At 55.1% G+C, this 19,878-nt stretch overlaps 1 protein-coding gene and 1 long non-coding RNA gene across 2 annotated transcripts; one reads left to right on the top strand and one right to left on the bottom strand.

The window, feature by feature from the left end:
• Positions 1-206: 206 nt before the first annotated feature.
• On the bottom strand, positions 207-16,943 carry HNF1A (HNF1 homeobox A). Its single transcript, NM_001192524.3, has 10 exons — positions 16,153-16,943; positions 8,320-8,519; positions 6,450-6,636; positions 5,321-5,562; positions 4,358-4,509; positions 4,019-4,220; positions 3,155-3,346; positions 1,998-2,119; positions 1,780-1,924; positions 207-448 (listed from the first exon to the last, which is right to left on the bottom strand). The coding sequence occupies exons 1-10, from the start codon at positions 16,482-16,484 to the stop codon at positions 321-323; spliced, it is 1,902 nt and encodes a 633-aa protein (NP_001179453.1). The 5' UTR covers positions 16,485-16,943; the 3' UTR covers positions 207-320.
• LOC132342631 (uncharacterized) lies at positions 14,329-18,900 on the top strand. The gene is made up of 2 exons (XR_009491095.1): positions 14,329-14,638; positions 17,656-18,900. It is a non-coding gene; the product is annotated as an uncharacterized lncRNA (long non-coding RNA).
• The last annotated feature ends 978 nt before the right edge of the window (positions 18,901-19,878 follow it).

The raw sequence follows: 19,878 nt of genomic DNA, 5'->3' as shown, positions 1-19,878 counted from the left end.
GCTGGATGCAAGGGCTCCCAGCCTCGGGGGGGTTGTGTTCCAAGCGACAGGATTTACCCTGGGCAGCAGGGACAGTCCCTCCCCGTGACCCACCAGGAACAGGCTCTGCTCTCCAGCTCTCCACTGTCCCCACTTGAGCACTGAAGCAACCCTCCTCTGAAGGCCCCGTTTCTGAAGCTGGCAGGATGGGGATGGGGACTGAGGCGCAGTTTTCCAGGGATGAGCAGCTGCCCGGTGAGCAGTAAAGGTTTGCAGGCTCAGATGTCCTGGTCACCCGTCCAGCAGACTGTGGAGGCTCCAGGGCCCCTGGGAGGCCATGGTTACTGGGAAGAAGAGGCCATCTGCGTGGAGATGAAGGTCTCGGTGACACTGTGGTTGGATGGCAGCAGGTGGCTGTGGCCATTGGTGGAGTCGGAGCTCTGGTACAACACCAGGCTGCTGGAGGGTACTGCGGAGGCAGAGGAGGCAGCTGGTGCCCGCCACGCTGCTCCCGACCCCATGCCCCACCACCACCGTCCCTGAGGGTGTTTGGGATGGGAAAGTAGCACCCCTGCACCTCCTGAGTCTCAGCAGGTTAGAACCCCAAGGTCACACCTCAGCTCTCAGGCCTTATTAACCCAGCCCGGCTCCAGGGCCGCCAGGGTGTGGCCCCCACAGCCCCAGCACAGTTCAGCGAGCACGTCAGAGGAGCCCTGGTGAACCGGCGTCGTGGTTAGTTTTCATGCCTCAGCTTTGCCTTTTAGTACCCAGTCATGATCCAAAGCCCAGTCCAGACATCGCTGTGTATTTTGCAGTTGTGGTTAACACCTACGTAAGTTGGTGTTAAGTAGTAGAGATTTCCCTTGACAGTGTGGGTGGGCCTCATCCAATCAGTCGAAGCCTTTTGCCCAAAAGCTGAGGCTTCCCAGAGAAGGAGACTGCAGCAGGGCCTCCTGCCCTGCAGCTTTCAGACTTACAGACCCCACGGTTGTATGAACCAATTTCTTAAATACGCACGTGTGTGTGTGTGTGTATCCCTATTGGTTCTGCGTCTCAGGAGAACCCTGACTGATTCACATGGTTAATGAATGGACGTGGAGTTTGGACCTGGGTCTGGGTCCTGGCCCCACCACCTCCAAGTCCCTCTCCTCCTCGGGTGCTTTCTCCTCTGGAAAACAGGGGTGCTGCTGCCCACCTCATGGGTCGAGCACAGAGCCTGGACCGCGGAGCCCTCAGGGACTGTCCCCGCAGCCTCCAGGGCTGGATGGAGGACCCCAAGACTCAGACTTAGCAAGTAGCCGGGTCTCAGAGCCCAGCAGCCTGACTCCACAGTGCCTGCTCGTCACTGTGGTGTTGCGGGCTGCAGACTTGGGTTCTCAGGGAACGAAAATGCAGGGTTTGGGTGGCACATGGTGGGCTCTGTGGTCGCTACGGGGGAACGTGAGTCCTTCTGACTCCCCAGGAGAAGCCAGAAAGGTGTGAAAGCTCTTAATTTTTTAACTGTTGGCAACAGATTCAAAAAACACCAAACGCGGAGCCAGAGGAGCACATCCACGAGTCATCTCCGGCGCCCCCAGCAAGCCCTTCCCACGCCTTCTATTCCGCCCTACTTCAGGTTATCTTCTTCCTCCACCGAGTTAATGGATGTTGCAGTGAGACAGACCCGCTTCCTGTGGCTTCACACCCCTCTCGTCTCACTTCAGGAGAGCACCCGTGCCCCCTCACATGTCCACCCCTCCCCGCCACCTCCCTCAGCTGTGGGGACAGCGAGAAGGGGTGGAGTGGGGCAAGGGGGCTCACCGGTGGGGCTGGCGCTGAGCCGATGGCTGGGCTGCAGCTGCTGGATGCCAGCAGGGTCCTGGCCGGGGATGTGGATGGTGGTGGTCTGAGACACCGGCGTGTGAAGCCCGGACTCGCTGGAGGCCTCAGCATCTGAGGTGAAGACCTGGCGGAAGAGCAGCTCCTGAGCCGCCCTAGACGGGGGCTGGGGCAGGGCCCATGGAGGGGCGGGGCCTTACCTGCTTGGTGGGCGTGAGGCTGGCCAGGGCGCTCAAGTTGGTGGTGTCGGTGATGAGCATGGTCTGCGGAAGCAGGCCCGTGTGGGTGTACTGGGCCACCTCAGGCTTGTGACTGTAGAGGGCTGGCCAGGAGGGAGGAAAAAGGAGGGTACAGACGTGGCACCTGGGTCCGGCTGGGCTCCTCCCATGAGGGGCCTCAAGGCAGAGGCGTGGGCCTGGTGAGCCCCGCAGTGGGGCAATGGTCGGGGACTCAGGGCTGATTTCTAAAACCTGGGAGCTCCAGGTAGAAGAGATGGGTGCTGCCCCCAACCGCAGGGGCCTGCTCTGCCTGTCTTGTGGGGAGGAGCCTGGGGGAGGCGGGGAGCCCACTCCTGCCGTCACCTGGAGAGCGCAGGTGTGGAAGGGACCCAGAGATGCAGGTGCTGATGGGGTACTCAGTACGGGCCCTGGATGGAAGGGTCAGTGCCCTGGTGAGGGGGGCGCATCTTATCCCCCACCTCCAGGGCCCCTCTCCACAGCGTAACCCAGCATTCCATCTGCAGTCCCAGCCCCCCCAAAACACACATACACCAGCAGAAAAGCGACACAAATCACGTATGGTCACGTGGACTCAGATGAAAACACAGCCACCCACATACACACATAAATGGTGGCCACCACACACACAGACGTTCAGGTCCACAAATCCCTCATCCAAGAATCCAAGTTCCAGAAAGGTCTGAAAACCAACAGGTGTTCATCAGGTTGGTACTAGAGCTTGTCTGGTGGCGAAGTCGGTCCTGAGCCTATTAACCCTGCTTCGTGGAATTCTCCCTTTGGCTGCAGAAACCATGGTGTTTGATGAAAGGGTGTCGGACCAAGCCTTGCTGAGAGTGTTGTACGTCCTCATGGTGTATGCACCATATCACCTTTCTAAAAGCTGAGGGGTACACATGGCCCCAAGGGCACATGTGGGTGTGTACACACGACCACATGGATTCACACATTGAAATGTATTCAGCCCATGGACGTGCATCTGAGCACCCCCAGAGCCCCCATCACAGAAGCACTCACACTTCTGTGAATATCAGACACATAGACCACAGCATCTGCCACACCGCCCCTTCCCCTGGGTTCCCACCACCCCACCCCCCAGCAGGGGGCCAAGGGGTGCTCACCGTGGGGGCTCTGCAGCTGGGCCATGGTGGCCATGAAGGGGCTCTGGGCCACGTGGCTTTGCACAGAAGGCATGAGTGGCTGCTGATAGGAAGGGTGCAGCGGCTGCGAGAACTGGACGGGCTGCAGGGTGGTCAGGCTGCTGCCCATGCTGTTGATGACCGGCACACTCTGTGCCTGCGTGGAGGCCAGGCCTGAAGTGGTGGGAGGGGCAGGGGTCGGCCAGGCCTCTGGCTACCTCCGTGGTGTCCCCAGGCCCAGCCCGGACCCCCAGGGGCACCAGCCCTCCCTCCTAGAGCCCGTGGCTTGGAGGAGGGGACGAGGTAATCTGGAAACAGCCTTGCACTGCATTAAGGCCCAGGCAAGTGACTCCCCCTCTCTGAGCTGCCAGCTTACTATAAGGGCAGGGAGTGTGTCAAAGAGGGTTCCTTGGTGCCCTGGGGTTCTACAGCAGTGCAGAGGCCTTGGGGCTTAACTCTGTACCTCTTCCCCAGCAACTCCCTGTCTGTCATATATTGAGCTTCTGCATAATAGTTCTGTGAATAAACTCTTTCTGAACTTTAAGAAAAAAAAACTAAAACCTAGAAAACGTCAGTCCCCCTTACACTGCTCTGTTTTCCTGTAGCTGTTTCACCATCTTAGGTATTGTGTAACTTGTGTATTATGTTTATCGTCTGCCTCCCCCACTTAGGTGACTGAGTTCTTGGGCTCTTTGGTTCACTTGTGTATCCCCGGTGGAGCATGGCGCAGGCACTCAATAAATCTATGAATGAATGAGTCCCAGTGGCTCTCCCCATTCCTGGATTCAGCGGGAGACCCCATGAGGCCCTCACTCAGATGGCCCCCTTCCAGCCCCACCAGCTTACCAATGACCAGTGTGGAGGCTCCTGTGTTGGTGAACGTGGGGCCCAGGGAGGCAGGCTCTCCAGGCCCAATGGCCATGACCCCGGGAAGCGAGGCCATGATGAGGTTCTGGGGCTGCTGGCTGAGGCCTGGAGATGTCTGCTCCAAGCTGTGCAGTGCTGTCAGGGTGCTGACCGGGGGCAGGGGGCCCCCAGTGGCTGAGACCTTGGAGGGGAAGCCAGACTGAGTCAGGGTGGGGCCCCACCCTGCCTCCCCGGGTACTGCCCCACCCTGCCTCCCCGGGTACTGCCCCAGAATATCCCAGCTGAGGGGAGATGGGGGAGGGTTGGGGGGACACTCACCAGCTTGGCCTCTGTGCTCAGCAGACTGTGACTGGGCTCCAGGCCGGTGGGAGACACTTGATGCAGGGGTGCAGACACTGTCACCAAGGGACCGCCGCTGCTTGAGGGCACTTCCGCCCCCTCACTGGTGGCAGGCTGTCCATAGCGCACGCCTGGAGTGGAAGCAGTGTCCAGCGTCAGCGCCCCAGTTTCCTGCCTGTGCCCACGGCCCCCAACACCCCAAATTGTATTGGCTTGCTCAGGCCACTACACCATCTTTCTCTATGCAGCCAGCAGATTTTGCTGGAGTATCCACTTCCTGCCAGGCCCTGTGCTGGCTGCTTGTTCCACCCCTTGAACACAAGCTTTGTGTTTTATCAGCTCTGTGGCCCCCCACTGCCCAGGGCTACACCGGACATGCAGTCAGTGCTCAATGAAAGACAACAGAGCCAAACTGAACTAGGCTAATGAAATTAAACCGCAGCAAACTTGAATAGAATGAATTGGAATTAGGTGAATGAAACTGATCAAGCTGAATCAAACCCGAAATGAACTGAGATTGAGTTGAATTGGATCAAATCGAATTGGATTGAAATTGAACTCTACGATACGAGATTAACCGAATTTCCTTGAAATACATTTAGTTAAACTGATCAGTTGGGAATGGGATTGGACCAAACTGTATGAAATTTAAATGAAACTCAGATTATAGTGAGTTGAACTGGATTGAGTTGAACTGAGCTGAAAGGGATTAAGTTGGCTTGATCGAGAATGAATTGCAGTAACCGAAATCCAGTGGGGTCGGAGTGAATGTGGTGGACAGAAGAGAGGGCAGTGGCTGGAGCTGAGTGGTCAGAGGAGAGGAGAGGAGAGGGGTGGGGTGGATAGGGTGAGAATGGAGCTGGAGCCATAATGAGGTGCTAAGTGGTTTACCCCATATTCCCTTTGCCCACTGCCCAGTCCCCCTGCCCACATGGCACTCACCGTGGACCTTACTGGGGGAAAGGGCAGGCGGGGGCAGACCAGGGGAGCTGTGGGCGGGCAGCACAGGGCTGGGACCTGGCCCCGGCGGCGGCCCGCTGTACGTGTCCATGGCCAGCTTGTGCCGAAAGGCTTCTTCCTTGCGGCGATTGGCAAACCAGTTGTAGACACGCACCTCTGTGACGAGGTTGGAGCCCAGTCCCTGGGCCTGCGACGGTGACACCCCCCTCTGGATGCACTCCGCCCTGGAGAGACAGGTTCTGTGAGCCTGGGGGAGGTACTGAGAAGCAGGGCTCTCTACCCGAGAGTCCACTGAAGCTGACAGACCTGGCTTCTGAGCCCAGTCTGCTCTGCGATCTTGAGCAAATGGCTTAGCCTCTCTTGAGTCTCTTCATACAGAGGGAGCACAGTAAGCGGAGGGTGAGTGAGACGAACAGCCCCACTCGGGTGCTTGGGTAGGCAGGGTAGCAGTTCCTAACCGTTTTGGCACCAGGGACCAGTTTCATGGAAGACAGTTTTTTCATGGGCTGGGGTGTGGGAAATGGTTTTTGGGGTGATTCAAATGCATTACATTTATTGTGCACTCTGTTTCTGTTGGGGCTTCCCTCTGCCTGCAATGCCGGAGACCCAGGTTCGATCCCTGGCTCAGGAAGGGAATGGCTACCCATTCCAGTGTTCTTTCCTGGAGAATTCCATGGACAGAGGAGCCTGGCAGGCTACAGTCCATGGGGTCACAAAAAGTCGGACACTACTGAGTGACTAACACTTGTTTCTATTATTATTACATCAGCTCCATATTGTGTCATCAGGCATTAGATTTGGAGGTTGGGGACCCCTGGGTGGGGGGTGGGTGCCAGAAACAGAGCTAGGTTTCAGGCCCTGCATGGGAGCTGAGAACTCCTGGGCCAACAGCTGCTGCTGCTGCTGCTGCTGCTAAGTCGCTTCAGTGGTGTCCGACTCTGTGCGACCCCATAGACGGCAGCCCACCAGGCTCCCCCATCCCTGGGATTCTCCAGGCAAGAACATTGGAGTGGATTGGGGGGCCTCCCTCAGGATCCAGAGCCCTCCTTGCCTTCCCCAACCCAGACCCAGCCCAGACCCAGCCAGCCCTGCCGACCGCCAACCATTCTACCTGTTGCACTCCTCCACCAGCGCCTCCCGCTCCTCCTTGCTGGGGTTCTTCTGCCTCTCATAGGCCTGGAACAGGATCTGCTGGGAGGCTGGGCCCCATTTGAATCGGTTTCTGCGCCCCTTCTTGGTCGGCAGCTCATCTCCCGCAGGCTCTTCAATCAGCCCACCCTGGCCTGCATGGGTGAATTCTGCGGGCACAGAGAGCTGTGAGCAGGACACTGGCCAGCCCACCTTCCCGCATCAGCCTGAGCATGCCTCTGCTTCTTTCTCATTCCCAGGGTGCTGAGCCAGAGGGGCTTGCAGCTCGAACCCAGAAATCGCCTAATCCAGTGATGACAAACACACAGCACACGTCACCCCTTGCCTAACCTGTGTCCAAGGCAGACATCACTAATCAACCCCTGCACACTCTTCTATTGGGCCGAGATATAATCTCACAGTCCTCAATATAAGGCTCCAGGTAGGCATCACCTTTTATTCACATTGGACACATATGCCATCCCATTTTACAGAAGATGTAACTGAGGCTCAGGGAGGTGAAATATTTTTCCAGGGCCACACAGTAGAGCAGAAACCTGAACTTGTATCTCCTGAGTAGATTCAAGAGTTATTTTCAACATTCTAGCCTTGAAAATCAAGCCTGAAGTACAAGTATTAGCCAGTAGAGAAGATACCCAGCCACTTTCTCAGCTGATTCTTTGGTAGGAGGCCAGTTAATGGCACTTCCAAATAACAGAACAGCTAGCTGCCCTTCAAACAGCAGAGGAAATATAGATGTGTGTATATATATATCTATATATATATAGTGTATGGCTCATGTATGCACGGGGGTCATCCCTGGTGGCTCAGGATTCACCATATTCTTGCCGGGGAAGCCCCATGGACAGAGGAGCCTGGAGGGCTACAGTCCATGGGGTGGCAAAAGTCAGACATGACCAAGTGACTAAATAGCAGCAGTGTTTGCATATAATACCTCTGGAAGGATCTGTATGAGACTAGGAATGCCCGTGGCTGCTTTAGGAGAAGACTCCTAATTTTTATTGTAAAATCTTTCTTCTGTTTTATTAAAACTAAGTATGAGTATTGCCTTAAAAACAAACCTGGATAATTATAAAAGAAACATCAAAACCCATCTTTTTTACACTTAAGCTCAAAAGTGTGGAAGTGCACTTGGGATTCTATAGGGTATGAAGCTCAGGTGGTAAAACCCACCATGCCCTGAATGAGAACATGCCTAGCTCTCCCCAGGTTTGCAGTGGAGGGTTCCCTGAGCATACACCTCGCCTCTGAGCCTTCATTGCTGCTGTTCCTTCTGCCTGAAACTCCCTTCCCTGCATCTTCAGGGGTCGAAATTCAACTGACACTTCAAGACTTAGTCAAGAGGTCATATTCCTCGTGTGATCACTCCTGATGCCCCTGCCTCCGTGAGGAAGAGGAGCTGCTTCTCTGCAAGCTCAACACTTAGAAACGTTCCCTGTGGTGCCCTGTGCTGGGCCTGGAACGTGGTGCGTGCTCCAGAAACGCTGGCTCTTGTTGGTGTTATCACATTTTAATTCTCATCTCACCGAATCATGCGGATTTGTCCTCTGGCTTCCCCTCTGCACAGGATGCTCTTAGAAGGCAGGGACCCAGTTCATCCATCTCTCGATGCCCAGGATCAACCCTCTTTCCCTCTACCAGAGCGCCTCCCACAGAACAGGTGATACACGCTGGTTGAATTCCCCTCCCCCCCCACTACCACCCGCTCCTCGACTTTGTCCATCTGCCTATCCAAGGAATGGGGAGGGGGCGAGACTTCCAGCCCCCGCCCTCGAACTGCAGGGAGTCCCAGGCCCTGCCGGGAAGACGGGCTGCTGTCGGTCATTACTTACGCTGGGCCACCTCTCGCTGCTTGCGGACGTACCAGGTGTACAGGGCGGCTCGCTTCTGCGTCTTCATGGGCGTGCCCTTGTTGAGGTGCTGGGACAGGTGGGACTGGTTGAGGCCGGTGGTGTCGACCACCTCCCGCTGCGGGATGTTGTGTTGCTGCAGGTAGGACTTGACCATCTTGGCCACGCGCCACGGGTCCTCCCTGGGGGAAGGACCGTCTGCTGAGCCGGGGTGGGTGCTGGGAGCCCTGTCCACCCGGGAGGCGGGGATGGTGGATGGAGGCAGGTGTGGAGCCTAGGGGCCTGTGGCCTGACTCAGGGACGGGGAGGTATGGGCACTCATGTCAGGACACAAGGACATGGGGGCAGAGATTCACAGACACACACACGTGGCAGACGTGTAGACAGGCCCCAACCAGCCCTGCACACACAGGAACAGATGAAGGTTTAGAAACACACAGTGATACACGGACACACATGTAGACTTAAACAGGCTCACCCTGGAAGCTACACAGGCCCATGGGGAGGATCCTCCGTTAAAGACCCCTCCTCATTCTACCTAGAAATGTTATTTGTGACTGTGTCTTATCCACTGAGAGACTGTACACACCTGGAGGGCAGGAACTGTCTGGTTCTCAGCACCCAACATAGGCCTGACATAGAGTATGCCCTTGGTGACTGCATGAATGAATGACTGTACGTATATATGGATGGATGGATGCATGCATGGATAGGTAACGTGATGGCCAATGGATTGATGGTGGGTGGTGGGTGAGAGGATGGATGGATAAATGGGTTGGTTGATGGGCAGATGGTAGATAAATGGACGGATAGGTGGGTGTATGGATGGACAGATGGTAGGGTAGACGGGTGGATAATTGGATAAAAGCATGGATGGATGGATGGATAGGTAATGGGATGAACAATGGATTGATGGTGGGTGGCGGGTGAGAGGACGGCTGATGGATAAAGCAATGTGATGGTTGATGGGTAGATGGTAGATGGATGGATGAACAGGTGGTGAGGTAGGTGGATGGATGAGCAGTTGAAAGCATGGATGGATGGATGTGTGGATGGATAGGTGGGTAGGCGGGTGGATGTACAGATGAGAGTGACCTGCTGGAAGAAAAACGTTGGATCTGTCAAGAAGGCGAGAAACATGATTCTCCCACTTGACAGCCAGGGTCACTGAGGCTCAAAGCACTGTGTCACATGTATCTCTTGCCCAGGGTCATGGGGTCAGCCCAGCAGAGTCCCGCCCCAGCTCAAGGGATTTAGTTCTAAGTTGGCTCATCTGATAAAAATTACATAGCGTCAAAATGCCTCCTGAAAGTCTGCACTTAACCCTAGACGATGGTGCGGCCAGTCTCCGCACAGCCCTGAGGCAGATGGCTAGTTTTTCAACAGAGTCCCAGGGTTATGGGCTGGCATCCCAAGAACTTCTTGTAAGAAAAAATGTACGTAGTTCTGTCACTGGAGGGATTCAAGGGACCTGAGGCCACTGTTGCTCAGCCTCCTGCCCTCAGCTCACCGTGGGGAACAGAAAGGGTCAGGCTGCCTGTACCAAATAAGTCCTTCCCTCTCCCTCTCCTGCTGTGTCTCAGCCTTCCTCTCTTCCCTTCATCCTCTCCTGAGCTTCTGCTACATCACGTGGCAGATGCAGCTGTGCTGAGAGAGGCAGAACTGGGATTTGAACCCAGGTCTGTGCAATCCTAAGCCTGTGTTCCCACCGCCTCTTTGCAGCTATTTGCTTTCAGAAATCGGAGGCTTCCAATTCTGGCATGTGTGACAAACGGCGTGTTGCTGCATCACATGTCGCAGCCAAAGATTGGGTACAACCTGAACGCCCAGCAAAAGGATGCCGGTCAACCAGATTGCAGCGCCTCGCTCCAACCCCCTGAGAAAGCTCTGCACAAGCCCAGCTGGAACAGTTCGTCTGGTACATCTGCTGTGTGGGGCCTTCCCTAATGGCCCAGTGGTAAAGGGTCCACCTGCCAACACAGCAGACACAGGTTCCAGCCCTGGTCCTGGAAGGGCCCACATGCCTCAGGGCAACCGAGCCCATCTGCCACAACTGCTGAGCCTGTGCTCTAGAGCCCGGGAGCCACAACTCCCAAGCCCAGGTGCCCAGCTACTGACGACCACATGCCCTAGAGCCCGTGCTCCCCAAGAGAAGCCACCACTATAAGAAGCCCACACACTGCAGCTAGAGAGTAGCCCCTACTCGCTGCAACTAGAGAAAAGCCACACAGCCACAAAGGCCCAGCACAGTCAAAAAAGAAACAAATAAAATTATATATTAAAAAATAAAATGTAAAGTGGGACAGGGTCTTTCCTGGTGGCCCAGGGGTTAAGACTCTGTGCTCCCTAGGCAGGGGGCCCGGGTCAGGGGACTAGATCCTATATGCTTCTGCTAAGAGCCCGCCCGAGGCAACAAAGCTCTTGCATGCCGCAATGAAGACTTGGTACAGCCAAATTAAAAAAAATTTTTTTTAATTGGGATAAAACATGTCTACATATTTGCTTGTGTTCACATAAAATACCGGAAGGATACAGAAAGAACTGGAGACACTGATTGGATGCTAGGGATGGGGCAGGGTGGGGGCTTTTCTCTGTTACTCTTCTGCGCTTTGTAAATTATATGATACAGGATCATGTGTCATATATATCAATATCATATATTGATAATATACTACATAGATCATGTTTAAAACTGAATTGTGAAAAAAAAATCTAAAAGCAAATTAACCTCTCTCCCAGCACTCTAAAGCCCACCCCACAGTGCCTCCCCCCCCCCCCCCCCCCCCCCCCCCCGGGCCTTCTCTTTCCTCCAAGAACCAGTCTTGCCTGCCCCACTCTGAGACCCAAGGGCACAGAGACCTTCATCCTCATTGGCCCTCTGACTTCCTCCTTTTTTATCAGCAGGTCGCATAGAGGGAGGGAGGAAGGGAAGATAGGGACAGATGCAGTTAAAACAGTCAGCAGTCAGTAGCTGATTGGCAGCCAGGAGAATGCATGTTTTGGGGTATTCACAGGGAGCCAGGCACTGTGCTGAGGGCTGGTCATTTAAATCTTAACCCTGGAAGCTAGGTGCTACTTGTCGACTCATCTCACAGGTGAGAAAACTGAAGCTCAGAAAGGTGTGTGCTTGTCCAAGGGGACCTCACTGGGGCTCAGGACTATTTCACTCTGCCTGTACCCCTGACATCTCCCTGAGCCCTGTCTGCCTGCTTTCAGGGGCCCTTAGAAGCCTCTCCTCCCTGCCACCACCCCCCTCTACCAGCTCCCCAGATGCCAGTCAGTCCTGGGAGGGAAGGGCAGGACAAAGTCCAGCCTTGTGCTCCACGGCAAACATGTTTATCTGATTCCGGGGCTGGGCTGCCCATGGCCTCCCTCCTCCCCCAACTGCAGTCATCCCTCTCCTGAGAGAGAGGTCCTTCTTCCCTCCGTCTCTTCTCCAGAGAGAAGGAGCCCAGTCTTCCTTCAGCAGCGCCTCTCTGGGCTCAAATTAAAGATCTGCTGTCTCTCCCTGTCCATCTGACCCCGTGTGTCTCTGTCTGTCTGTCACTGTTTCACACACACTCTCTTTCTGTCTCTTTGTCTCTGTTTTCTGCTTTCTCCACCTCCACAAAACACAGACACACACACACACACACACACACAGAGTCTCCAAGAACAGGGCTCTTTTCAGGACATTTTCCCCAAGGCAGAATTAAGAGGCCAGGTCTCCAGGCATCTCCTGCTTTCACGCTAATGGGTTTGAGTTAAGCCAATCCCCAGTTTGAATCCCACCTCTGTGACCTCACGCCTGTCATGTACACGCCTCTCATCCGCCCTGTAACAGGATGATGGTTCCACGTCTGCCTCCCAGTTGTCTATTGGGAGAACTGGATGAGTTTCTAGCAGGGGTGAAATGCTGAGGTCAGGGCCAGGCGCACAGTAAGAGCTCAGTAAGTGGAACGATATTGTTACCACCACCACCTCCATCATCACCATCTGCAACTTAGTCCTGGGGCCTCCCAGCCCCACAGCAGAGGGAAGAAGGCTCAGGAATGGTGGATATCTGCCCATATCTCCCTCCTCCCACCTCCTGCCGGTTCTGGAGTCCCTCAGAGGTTTGAGACTTTGGGCCTCTTGCTTACAGGCCCATGGGATTTTGGTGGGTCCAAGGTTGCAGAGCTGGGAGACCAGCCTGAAGAGCCATTTACCTAGAGGGGAGCCGAGTTCTCAGCGTGAACCCCAGTTCTACCACTCACCCTCCAGGTGGCTCTCGGAAGTTGCTTAACTTCCATGTTCCTCAGTTTCCTCAACCATGATAGGGGGCTAATAATATTTCATAGGTTATCAGGAGGAGAAGATGAGTTTCATGCATTTGTAAGCCCTTCATAAGCCCTAGGGGACTTCCCAGGTGGCTCAGTGGTAGGGAATCTGCCTGCCAATGCTGGAGATGCAGGATTGATCCCTGCATCAGGAAGATCCTCTGGATGAAGAAATGGCAACCCACTCCAGTATTCTTGCCTGGGAAATCCCATGGACAGAGGAGGCTGGCAAGCTACAGCCCATAGGATCTCAGAGTCGGACACGACTTAGTGACTGAGCACGCACGCACGCGTCAGCCCTAGAGCACTGCATGGAAATCAGTCAATGGTTAACAGTGAGACTGCTGGAGGAGGGTAAAGAGGGAGATGAACGTGTCAAAGAAAGGCATGTGACCTCAGGGTGCTGTGTCAAGTGTGGAGGACCTGGGTCCAAGTCCTGGCCGTCCTGCTTTGTAAGGCTACCTCGGGCAGGTCACTTTGCCTCTCTGAGCCGTAGTTTGCTCATCTGTAAAATGGGACCATTGATAATAGCAGTTGTTTGTTGCACTTACATGCCGTTTAACCCTGTGGGTAAGCATTATGATCAACTCTGCCTTGCAGAGAACACTGGGGCTCAGAAAACTAAAACTGCCTGCCCCAGCCAAGCTGGGGATCAAGTCCAGGCAGGCTGGCCTCTGTCGGGGTGTCAGATTGTCCCACCTCAGCCCCTGTCGTCCTGCATCTCCGGGCCTTGGTACTGCCCAATGGAGAGGACCAGAGACCCTCGAGTTTGAGCGGCTCAGGGATAGGAGGACCTAGGAGGACACTCAGGAAGGAGCCCTGGGGACAAGCTCCTCCCTTGGCCATAGCAGCAGATGTCCCCAAAGCTCAGAGAAACCTACTTGTCACTCATTCATTCATGAATGTCAGCTACCAGGCTGGAGATCAGGGGTCTGAGTGGTGAACACAGATCTGGAAGAGCTTCGGTAGTCATGGCCCGAGACAGAAAACAGACAAATAAGATGATCATAAGTAATGATACATTTCAGGAGAAAGTCAGCGAAAATAGAGGAAGAGAGTGATGATGCTGGAACCTTCCTTTAGATGGGGTGATCAGGGAGGGCCTCACTGACAAGGTGATATTGGAGCAAAAAGGGGAAGGAATTGGTCATGGGAAGATCTGGAAAGAAGGGTCCAGGGAGAAGGTACAGCACGTGCAAAGGTCCTGAGGTGGGAATCAGTGAAGTCAGTGTAATGTAAGTGGAGGAAAGTGGTGGCGGGGAGAGAGGTACCTGAGGAAGAGGTCAGGGAACCAGGGCAGGGAGTGTGAATTTTACTCATTGTCCTGGTCAGGGAAACCAAGGCAGGATGAGAAGAGACATGTCCAAGTTAACTCTAGGTCACACCTGGCTTCCTGGGAAAGTCCTACCCTTTCGCCATCCTTTCCAGCCTCAACTTCCCCCACCACCCAGGGCTGTCACAGGGGTCCCCCACCCCTCTTCAGCCTATGTCCTGAGGCTCAAGGCCCCACTTTCCCCCCTCGGGGTGTTTTCAGATCCCTTTTGTTACCTGAACAATAAGTAACCCAGGTAGTTAGTTATAAACTCCGCAGGAACAAGGAGCTGGTTGATAATTTATAGCAACATCTCAAATTTAAATGGAAAGTAAATAGCATGCTGTTAGCATTAAAGAAAACCCAATCGGGGCGGGAGGCAAGCACTCCAGCTTCCTCGCAGCTTGGGGCACCTCGCTCTCTCCCCAGCCCCTTCTCCCAGCTACATGTCAGCCCCAGGCCCCTCCTGGCTCCTCCGCTCCACTCTGCTTCTCCAGGTCTCTCTCTCCATCTCCCGAGACTCACCCCCAACCCCCGTCTCTTCCTTCTTGTCTCCTCTCTCTCCCTCCGCCTCCAGGTCTCTGCTGGTCCCCAGGGAGCACTTTGACCCCTGCGTGCTGTGGATCAAGCCTTCCTGTCCACCCATCATCCTGCTGGTGGGGCTACTGGTCAAGAGGCCCCACCCAGCCAGGTAAGGCCTTTGGTACCCCCCCTGCCCCCTACTCCCCGCTGAAAGCCCCCAGGCCCATCTGGGGCCCTGAGCAGTTCTGGCCCAGCCCCACCCTGTCCAGGTTGCCCTCTCCCTGGGTCTGGTGATGCCTGACTCTATGCCCCTCCCCTGCAGCCCAGCAGGGCCCTTTGCCCTCCTCCTCCTGCCAAGTCAGGGGGCCCTGGCTGCTCCCCTGCCCCCTCCCCGGCCCTCAGAAGGCCTGGCAGGCCCTGAGGGCTCCCTGAGGGATGGATCCCGCCCTCCCCCACCCCAGGCTGGGATCCAGACCTTGGACAGAAAAGAGATAGTCTTTAGGAACTCTTCCTCAGCAACCCACCTCCCCCCGACCCCGTCACCCCTAGCTGCCCCCAGCTCCGACCCCAGTCCCAAGAGAGGGGTATGGAGCCCCAGCTGGGCATCCTTAGTCCAGCTCCTTCCCCTCTCTGAGCCCCAGTTTCCTTTCGTCATCCTTCTCTGTATGTAGCTTCCTCCAGAGTTCATCTCAACATTGCCCGAAATGACGCCGGTGAAACCTCAGCCGGGCACCCCTCCCCGGACTGTTAGGAGGGAGGTTACAGAGCCTTGGAGGGGTGCTGTCCCTGCAGCCCCCAGGCTTCCCTTCCTTCACCTCCAACCTCCCCCAACCTCCCCCACCCCCACCTGGGGGGAAGTCAGAAATGGCTCAGGCCTCCCCAGGCCACCAGCCCTACAAGTTAATGATCACAGGCCTTATCAGAGCCTTTCGCCATTTATAAATTTATAAAACAAAAGAGAAATAATAAAGCCCGTGGGTAATTAGTAACCAGCTCAGCTCTGCTGAGGAGAGGGGAGCAGAGAGCTCAGACCCACCCCGTCCTCCAGGAGATGGGGAGAGCCAGCCGGTGGGTTGGGGGTACAGAGCAGGGAGGCTTCTAGCTGTACCCGCTGGTGATGGGGGGCCTGAGGCTGTGCTGGAAAGGGGAGTAGCTCCCCTCCTGAGGCTCCATTTCCCACAGGTAAGAAAGACCTGGGTTCTCCCGGCTGAAAGCTCGAGTTCTGCGGAGGCAAAGGGGGCCCCCCAAAACCCTAGCCAGGGGTGTGCCCTGATGTTTAGCTGGGAAGTTAGGACTGGGGGACTAGAAATGTGCCTGGTAGCTAAAAATTCCCACCACCACCCCTTCCCCAGTTCTCTCCCCGGGTACTCAAATTGTGGATTCTCTGCTCTGTTCCCATCTTGGGGTTCCCCTGCGGGGCATGCCCCACTTCCCAAGCTCTGGGCTGGAAGCCTTGGCTCATGGGGACAGGACCCTGCAGAGGGCCGGATCGGGTGCTGGAGACTGCAACCTCCAAGCCAGAACCCCCCTCCCACCACCTCCAAGCTCTAACGGGCCCTGTCCCCGTCGCAACAACCAGGCTACAGCCCATGGGACTCTGGACTGGGAAGGGCGGGCAGGAGCCGAGGGTGGGTCCCTGTCTCAGGGCTCCTTGGGAGCGGGGGACAAGGGAGGGGTCCTTACTGCAGCAGGGTCTCCACCACGGCCTTCTGGTGAGCCGCCTCTTCTGGGCTGAGGCTCTCCAGCTCCTTGAGGATGGGCGGCGTGAAGTCGTCCCCATCGTCGTCCGTCTCGTCCTCTGAGCCCCTGGTCTCCCCCAGCCCATTGGGCAGCTCGGCCAGCTCCCCTCGGCTGCCGCCACTGCCGCAGGACTCCCCCTTGTCCAGGGGGCCATCTCCAGCCAGCAGGTAGGGACCCGGCTCACCCAGTGCCTGGATCAGCGCCTCTTTGCTCAGGCCTGACTCGAGCAGGGCCGCCAGGAGCTCCGTCTGCAGCTGGCTCAGTTTAGAAACCATGGCTCCACTAGCGCCGGGCCACGCGGCCAGGGGCCACCGGGCCGGCCGCCTCCCCCGACCGCGTGGGCTGGCTCCGTGCTGGCCGGCCCGCAGGCAGGCCCCAGCCAGGCTCCTTGCACCCGCTGCCCCCCCCAAACCCCACTAGCCAAGCCCTGTGGGCACCCCCAACCCCCAACCCTGGCCCCAGTGGCCAGTGAATCAGGGCCCCTGCCCGCTCTGTTTACATTGGAGCTGGGGAAATTCTCCAAGGTTCATATTTATCCGTGTGCTTAGCGAAGGGACTGAACTTTGGACTTCACCCTGCGCAGTGCAGGCCTCATGGCAGTGCAGAGAGTGGTAGAGCCGCGGCCTTCAACGGGAACGGGCAGAGTGGAGGGTGGGGGAGGCGGCGATGGGGGGCCAGACAGCTGGGGCGCAAGGTGCTGGGAGCCGGGGAGGCCTCTGGGTGACCAGCATCCGGCCCCACCCCCGCAGGACCTTGCAGTGGGTCAGGCTGGAGCAAGAGAACCAAACAGCAGGTTACCCTTGGGCACAGAAGCAGCAACGATTTCCAGGCTGTTGGGCCAACTATCCTCAAGGGCAGGGCAAGGTCACATCCACTTGGGGACAACCCCCCACAGCCAGCCAGGGCACCAGGCCTCCCAGGAGGAAAAACGCGTTGACTCACGTCTACTGTGGACTGGGTCTGTAACTCACGTCATTACCTCCATGCAGCCCCCTACAGCCGTGAGTGGGCACAGGGATTATGCCCTTTTTACAGAGGAGGAAATTGAGGCTCTGCGAGGGTAAGCAACTCACCCAAAGTCACGCAGCTAGCAGGGACAGGACCTGCAGGGTGAGGCTAGTCAAGTTCTTGACTAAGGAGCAAATTTTAAGGGGATGATGGAAAAACTCAGTACATCTAGATAAAATAATAGTTTATATAAGGATATTAAAAGTTCTAAATTAATGCAAACCCTAAAAGAATTTAAAAGAAATGTCCACACAAAAACTTGCACATGAATGTTCACAACAGAATAATTCACCATAGCCAAAAAATAAAACAACATACATATCCATCAGTGAAAGAATGGGTAGAAAAAAATCTGGTCTGTCCTTACAATGGCATATTATTTGACCATAAAAAGGAGTGTGGGCTTCTCTGATGTCTCAGCATCCATCTGCCATGCAGGAGACACAGGAGACTCAGGTTCGATCCCTGAGTCAGGAAGATCCCCTGGAGAAGGAAATGGCAACCCCCTCCAGTATTCTTGCCTGGAGAATCCCATGGACAGAGGAGCCTGGCAGGTTGCAGTCCATGGGGTTGCCAAGAGTTGGACACGACTAAGCGACTGAGCACACACAGCAAAAAGGAGTGAAGTCCTGATTCATACTCCAATAGGTGTGAATCTGGAAGACATTATGCTAAGTGAAAAGAAGCCAGACACAAAAGGCCATCTATTGTACAATCCCACGTGTAGGAAACATCCAGAATAGGCAAGTCCATATGGACAGAAAGTGGATTCATGGTCGCCAGGGTTTGGAGGGATGGGGGTCGGGGCAGGGAGTGGCTATTTGGTGGGAATAAGGTTTCTTTGGGGACGACGGAAATGTTCTAATATTGATTGTGTGATGTTATACAACTCTGTGACTTTACTAAAAACCGCTGAATTTTGCACTTTAAATGGACAAATTTTATAATATATGAATAAAACATATTTCTTAATTAATGCCAAAAATCTGATGAACAAAAAATATCAAATTTTAAATAGAGGCAGGTTCCAGCCCTCCCTCACTTCCTACTGATCCAAGCCCTGGACAAAAACTCATCCTCACACCCCACCAACCCACATCTTCCCTTTTCCAGTAAGAGCCTGGAAAAACTTCCTGCTGTCTGTTCCCTGGGGTGGCCATAAGCCCCCAGAACGAGGGGTGCACACCGTTGCCTGGAGTGGGCGGGGTGGTGCTGAGGAGCCCCTGGGCTGGGGCACCTCTCAGGGGTCTGAGGAACCAGGGTCATGCTTGCCAACAGTGGAGGGGAGAAGGCGTCACGTGGCCAGGAGGCTCTTGCTGCAGACCAGGCCAGGCCAGCAGAGGGAAAAGCGGGCTGGTCAAGTCTTAATTTTTGCACTCACTTGACACATTCAGCAACCGTGAGGCCCATGTGGCCACTGAGCCCCTGAAATGTGGCTGATGCCTCTGGGCGAAACAACAATATTTTAGGTGAAAGCTTTTTTTGTGTGTGTGTATTTAAAAAAAAATTTCTGGCCACGCTCTGTGGCCTATGGAACCCTAGTTCCCCAACCAGGGATCGAACTCATGCCCCCTGCATTGGAAGCATGGAGCCTTAACCACTGGACCGCCAGGGAAGTCCCGAAAGATTTTAATCTTAAAACTACATTTTTAAACATCTTACATTAAAAATTAGAAACCTGAATTTGACCCATTTCTTTGTACTTTTATAATGGTGCCACTGGAAACATTTAAATCACATGCACGGCTCACATCCTATCTTTACTGGACTGTACCTCTCTGTCATTTACTTACACTGCTGTTGTTCAGTCGCTCAGTCATGTCCCATGCTTCGCGACCCCATGGACCGCAGCATGCCAGGCTTCCCTGTCCTTCACCATCTCCCAGAGTTTGCTCAAATTCATGTCCATTGAGTCGGGATGAGGTTTGGTTTTTTATGGTCTGTCTGCCTCTGCTAGAAAGTCCGCCTCACTCCTCCCAGGGCTGGGCTTTTGTCTGTCTTGCTCACTCCCAGTGCTTAGAATGTTGCCTCATCTGTACTTAGTAGGCACTCAATAAATATTCATGGACTGAATATATTTCATTGCACACCGACCACGTGTACTCAGCTCTGCACTAACCTTTAGTAATGTATGAAATGCTCAGAACCACTCTACGAAGTAGGCGCTGTTATTCCCCCTCTGTGGAGGAGAAAACAGAGGCTCAGAGGGGTGGAACAGCTTGCTCAGAGTCCCCCTAGAGCCTGACAGTCCAACTGCACGGGATGGTGCTGGCAATTGCCCCTTGGGAAAATGGGACCCCCACATTTCTTCCAGTGCTTCCCTTTATCTCTAGCATAAGTAGCCTTGGGGTCAGGCAGCTCACCACTGGGGGCAGATCCTCAAGTCCAGCCGAAGGTCAGGGAGGACGCCATGTGCTGTCCCCTCGTGGCTCTCCCCTTTGTTACCCGCTCCAGGAAGCTGCATGGCACCTGCAGCTGCCCCTCGGAGACTCTCGCCTAGAAGGTGGAGCCGGATTGCGTGGGACCTGGATGCCCAGCACGACTTTTTTTTTTTGCCACACCAAGAGGCCTGTGGGATCTTAGCTCCTCCACCAGGGATCGAACCTGCATCCCCTTCAGTGGAAGCACGATGTTAAACACTGGACCACCAGGGAAGTCCCA

Source organism: Bos taurus, chromosome 17, assembly GCF_002263795.3.
Source record: "Bos taurus isolate L1 Dominette 01449 registration number 42190680 breed Hereford chromosome 17, ARS-UCD2.0, whole genome shotgun sequence".
Lineage (NCBI taxonomy): Eukaryota > Metazoa > Chordata > Mammalia > Artiodactyla > Bovidae > Bos > Bos taurus.
The sequence above is the reverse complement of the archived record's forward strand: the minus strand, read 5'-3'. Positions and strand labels throughout refer to the sequence as shown.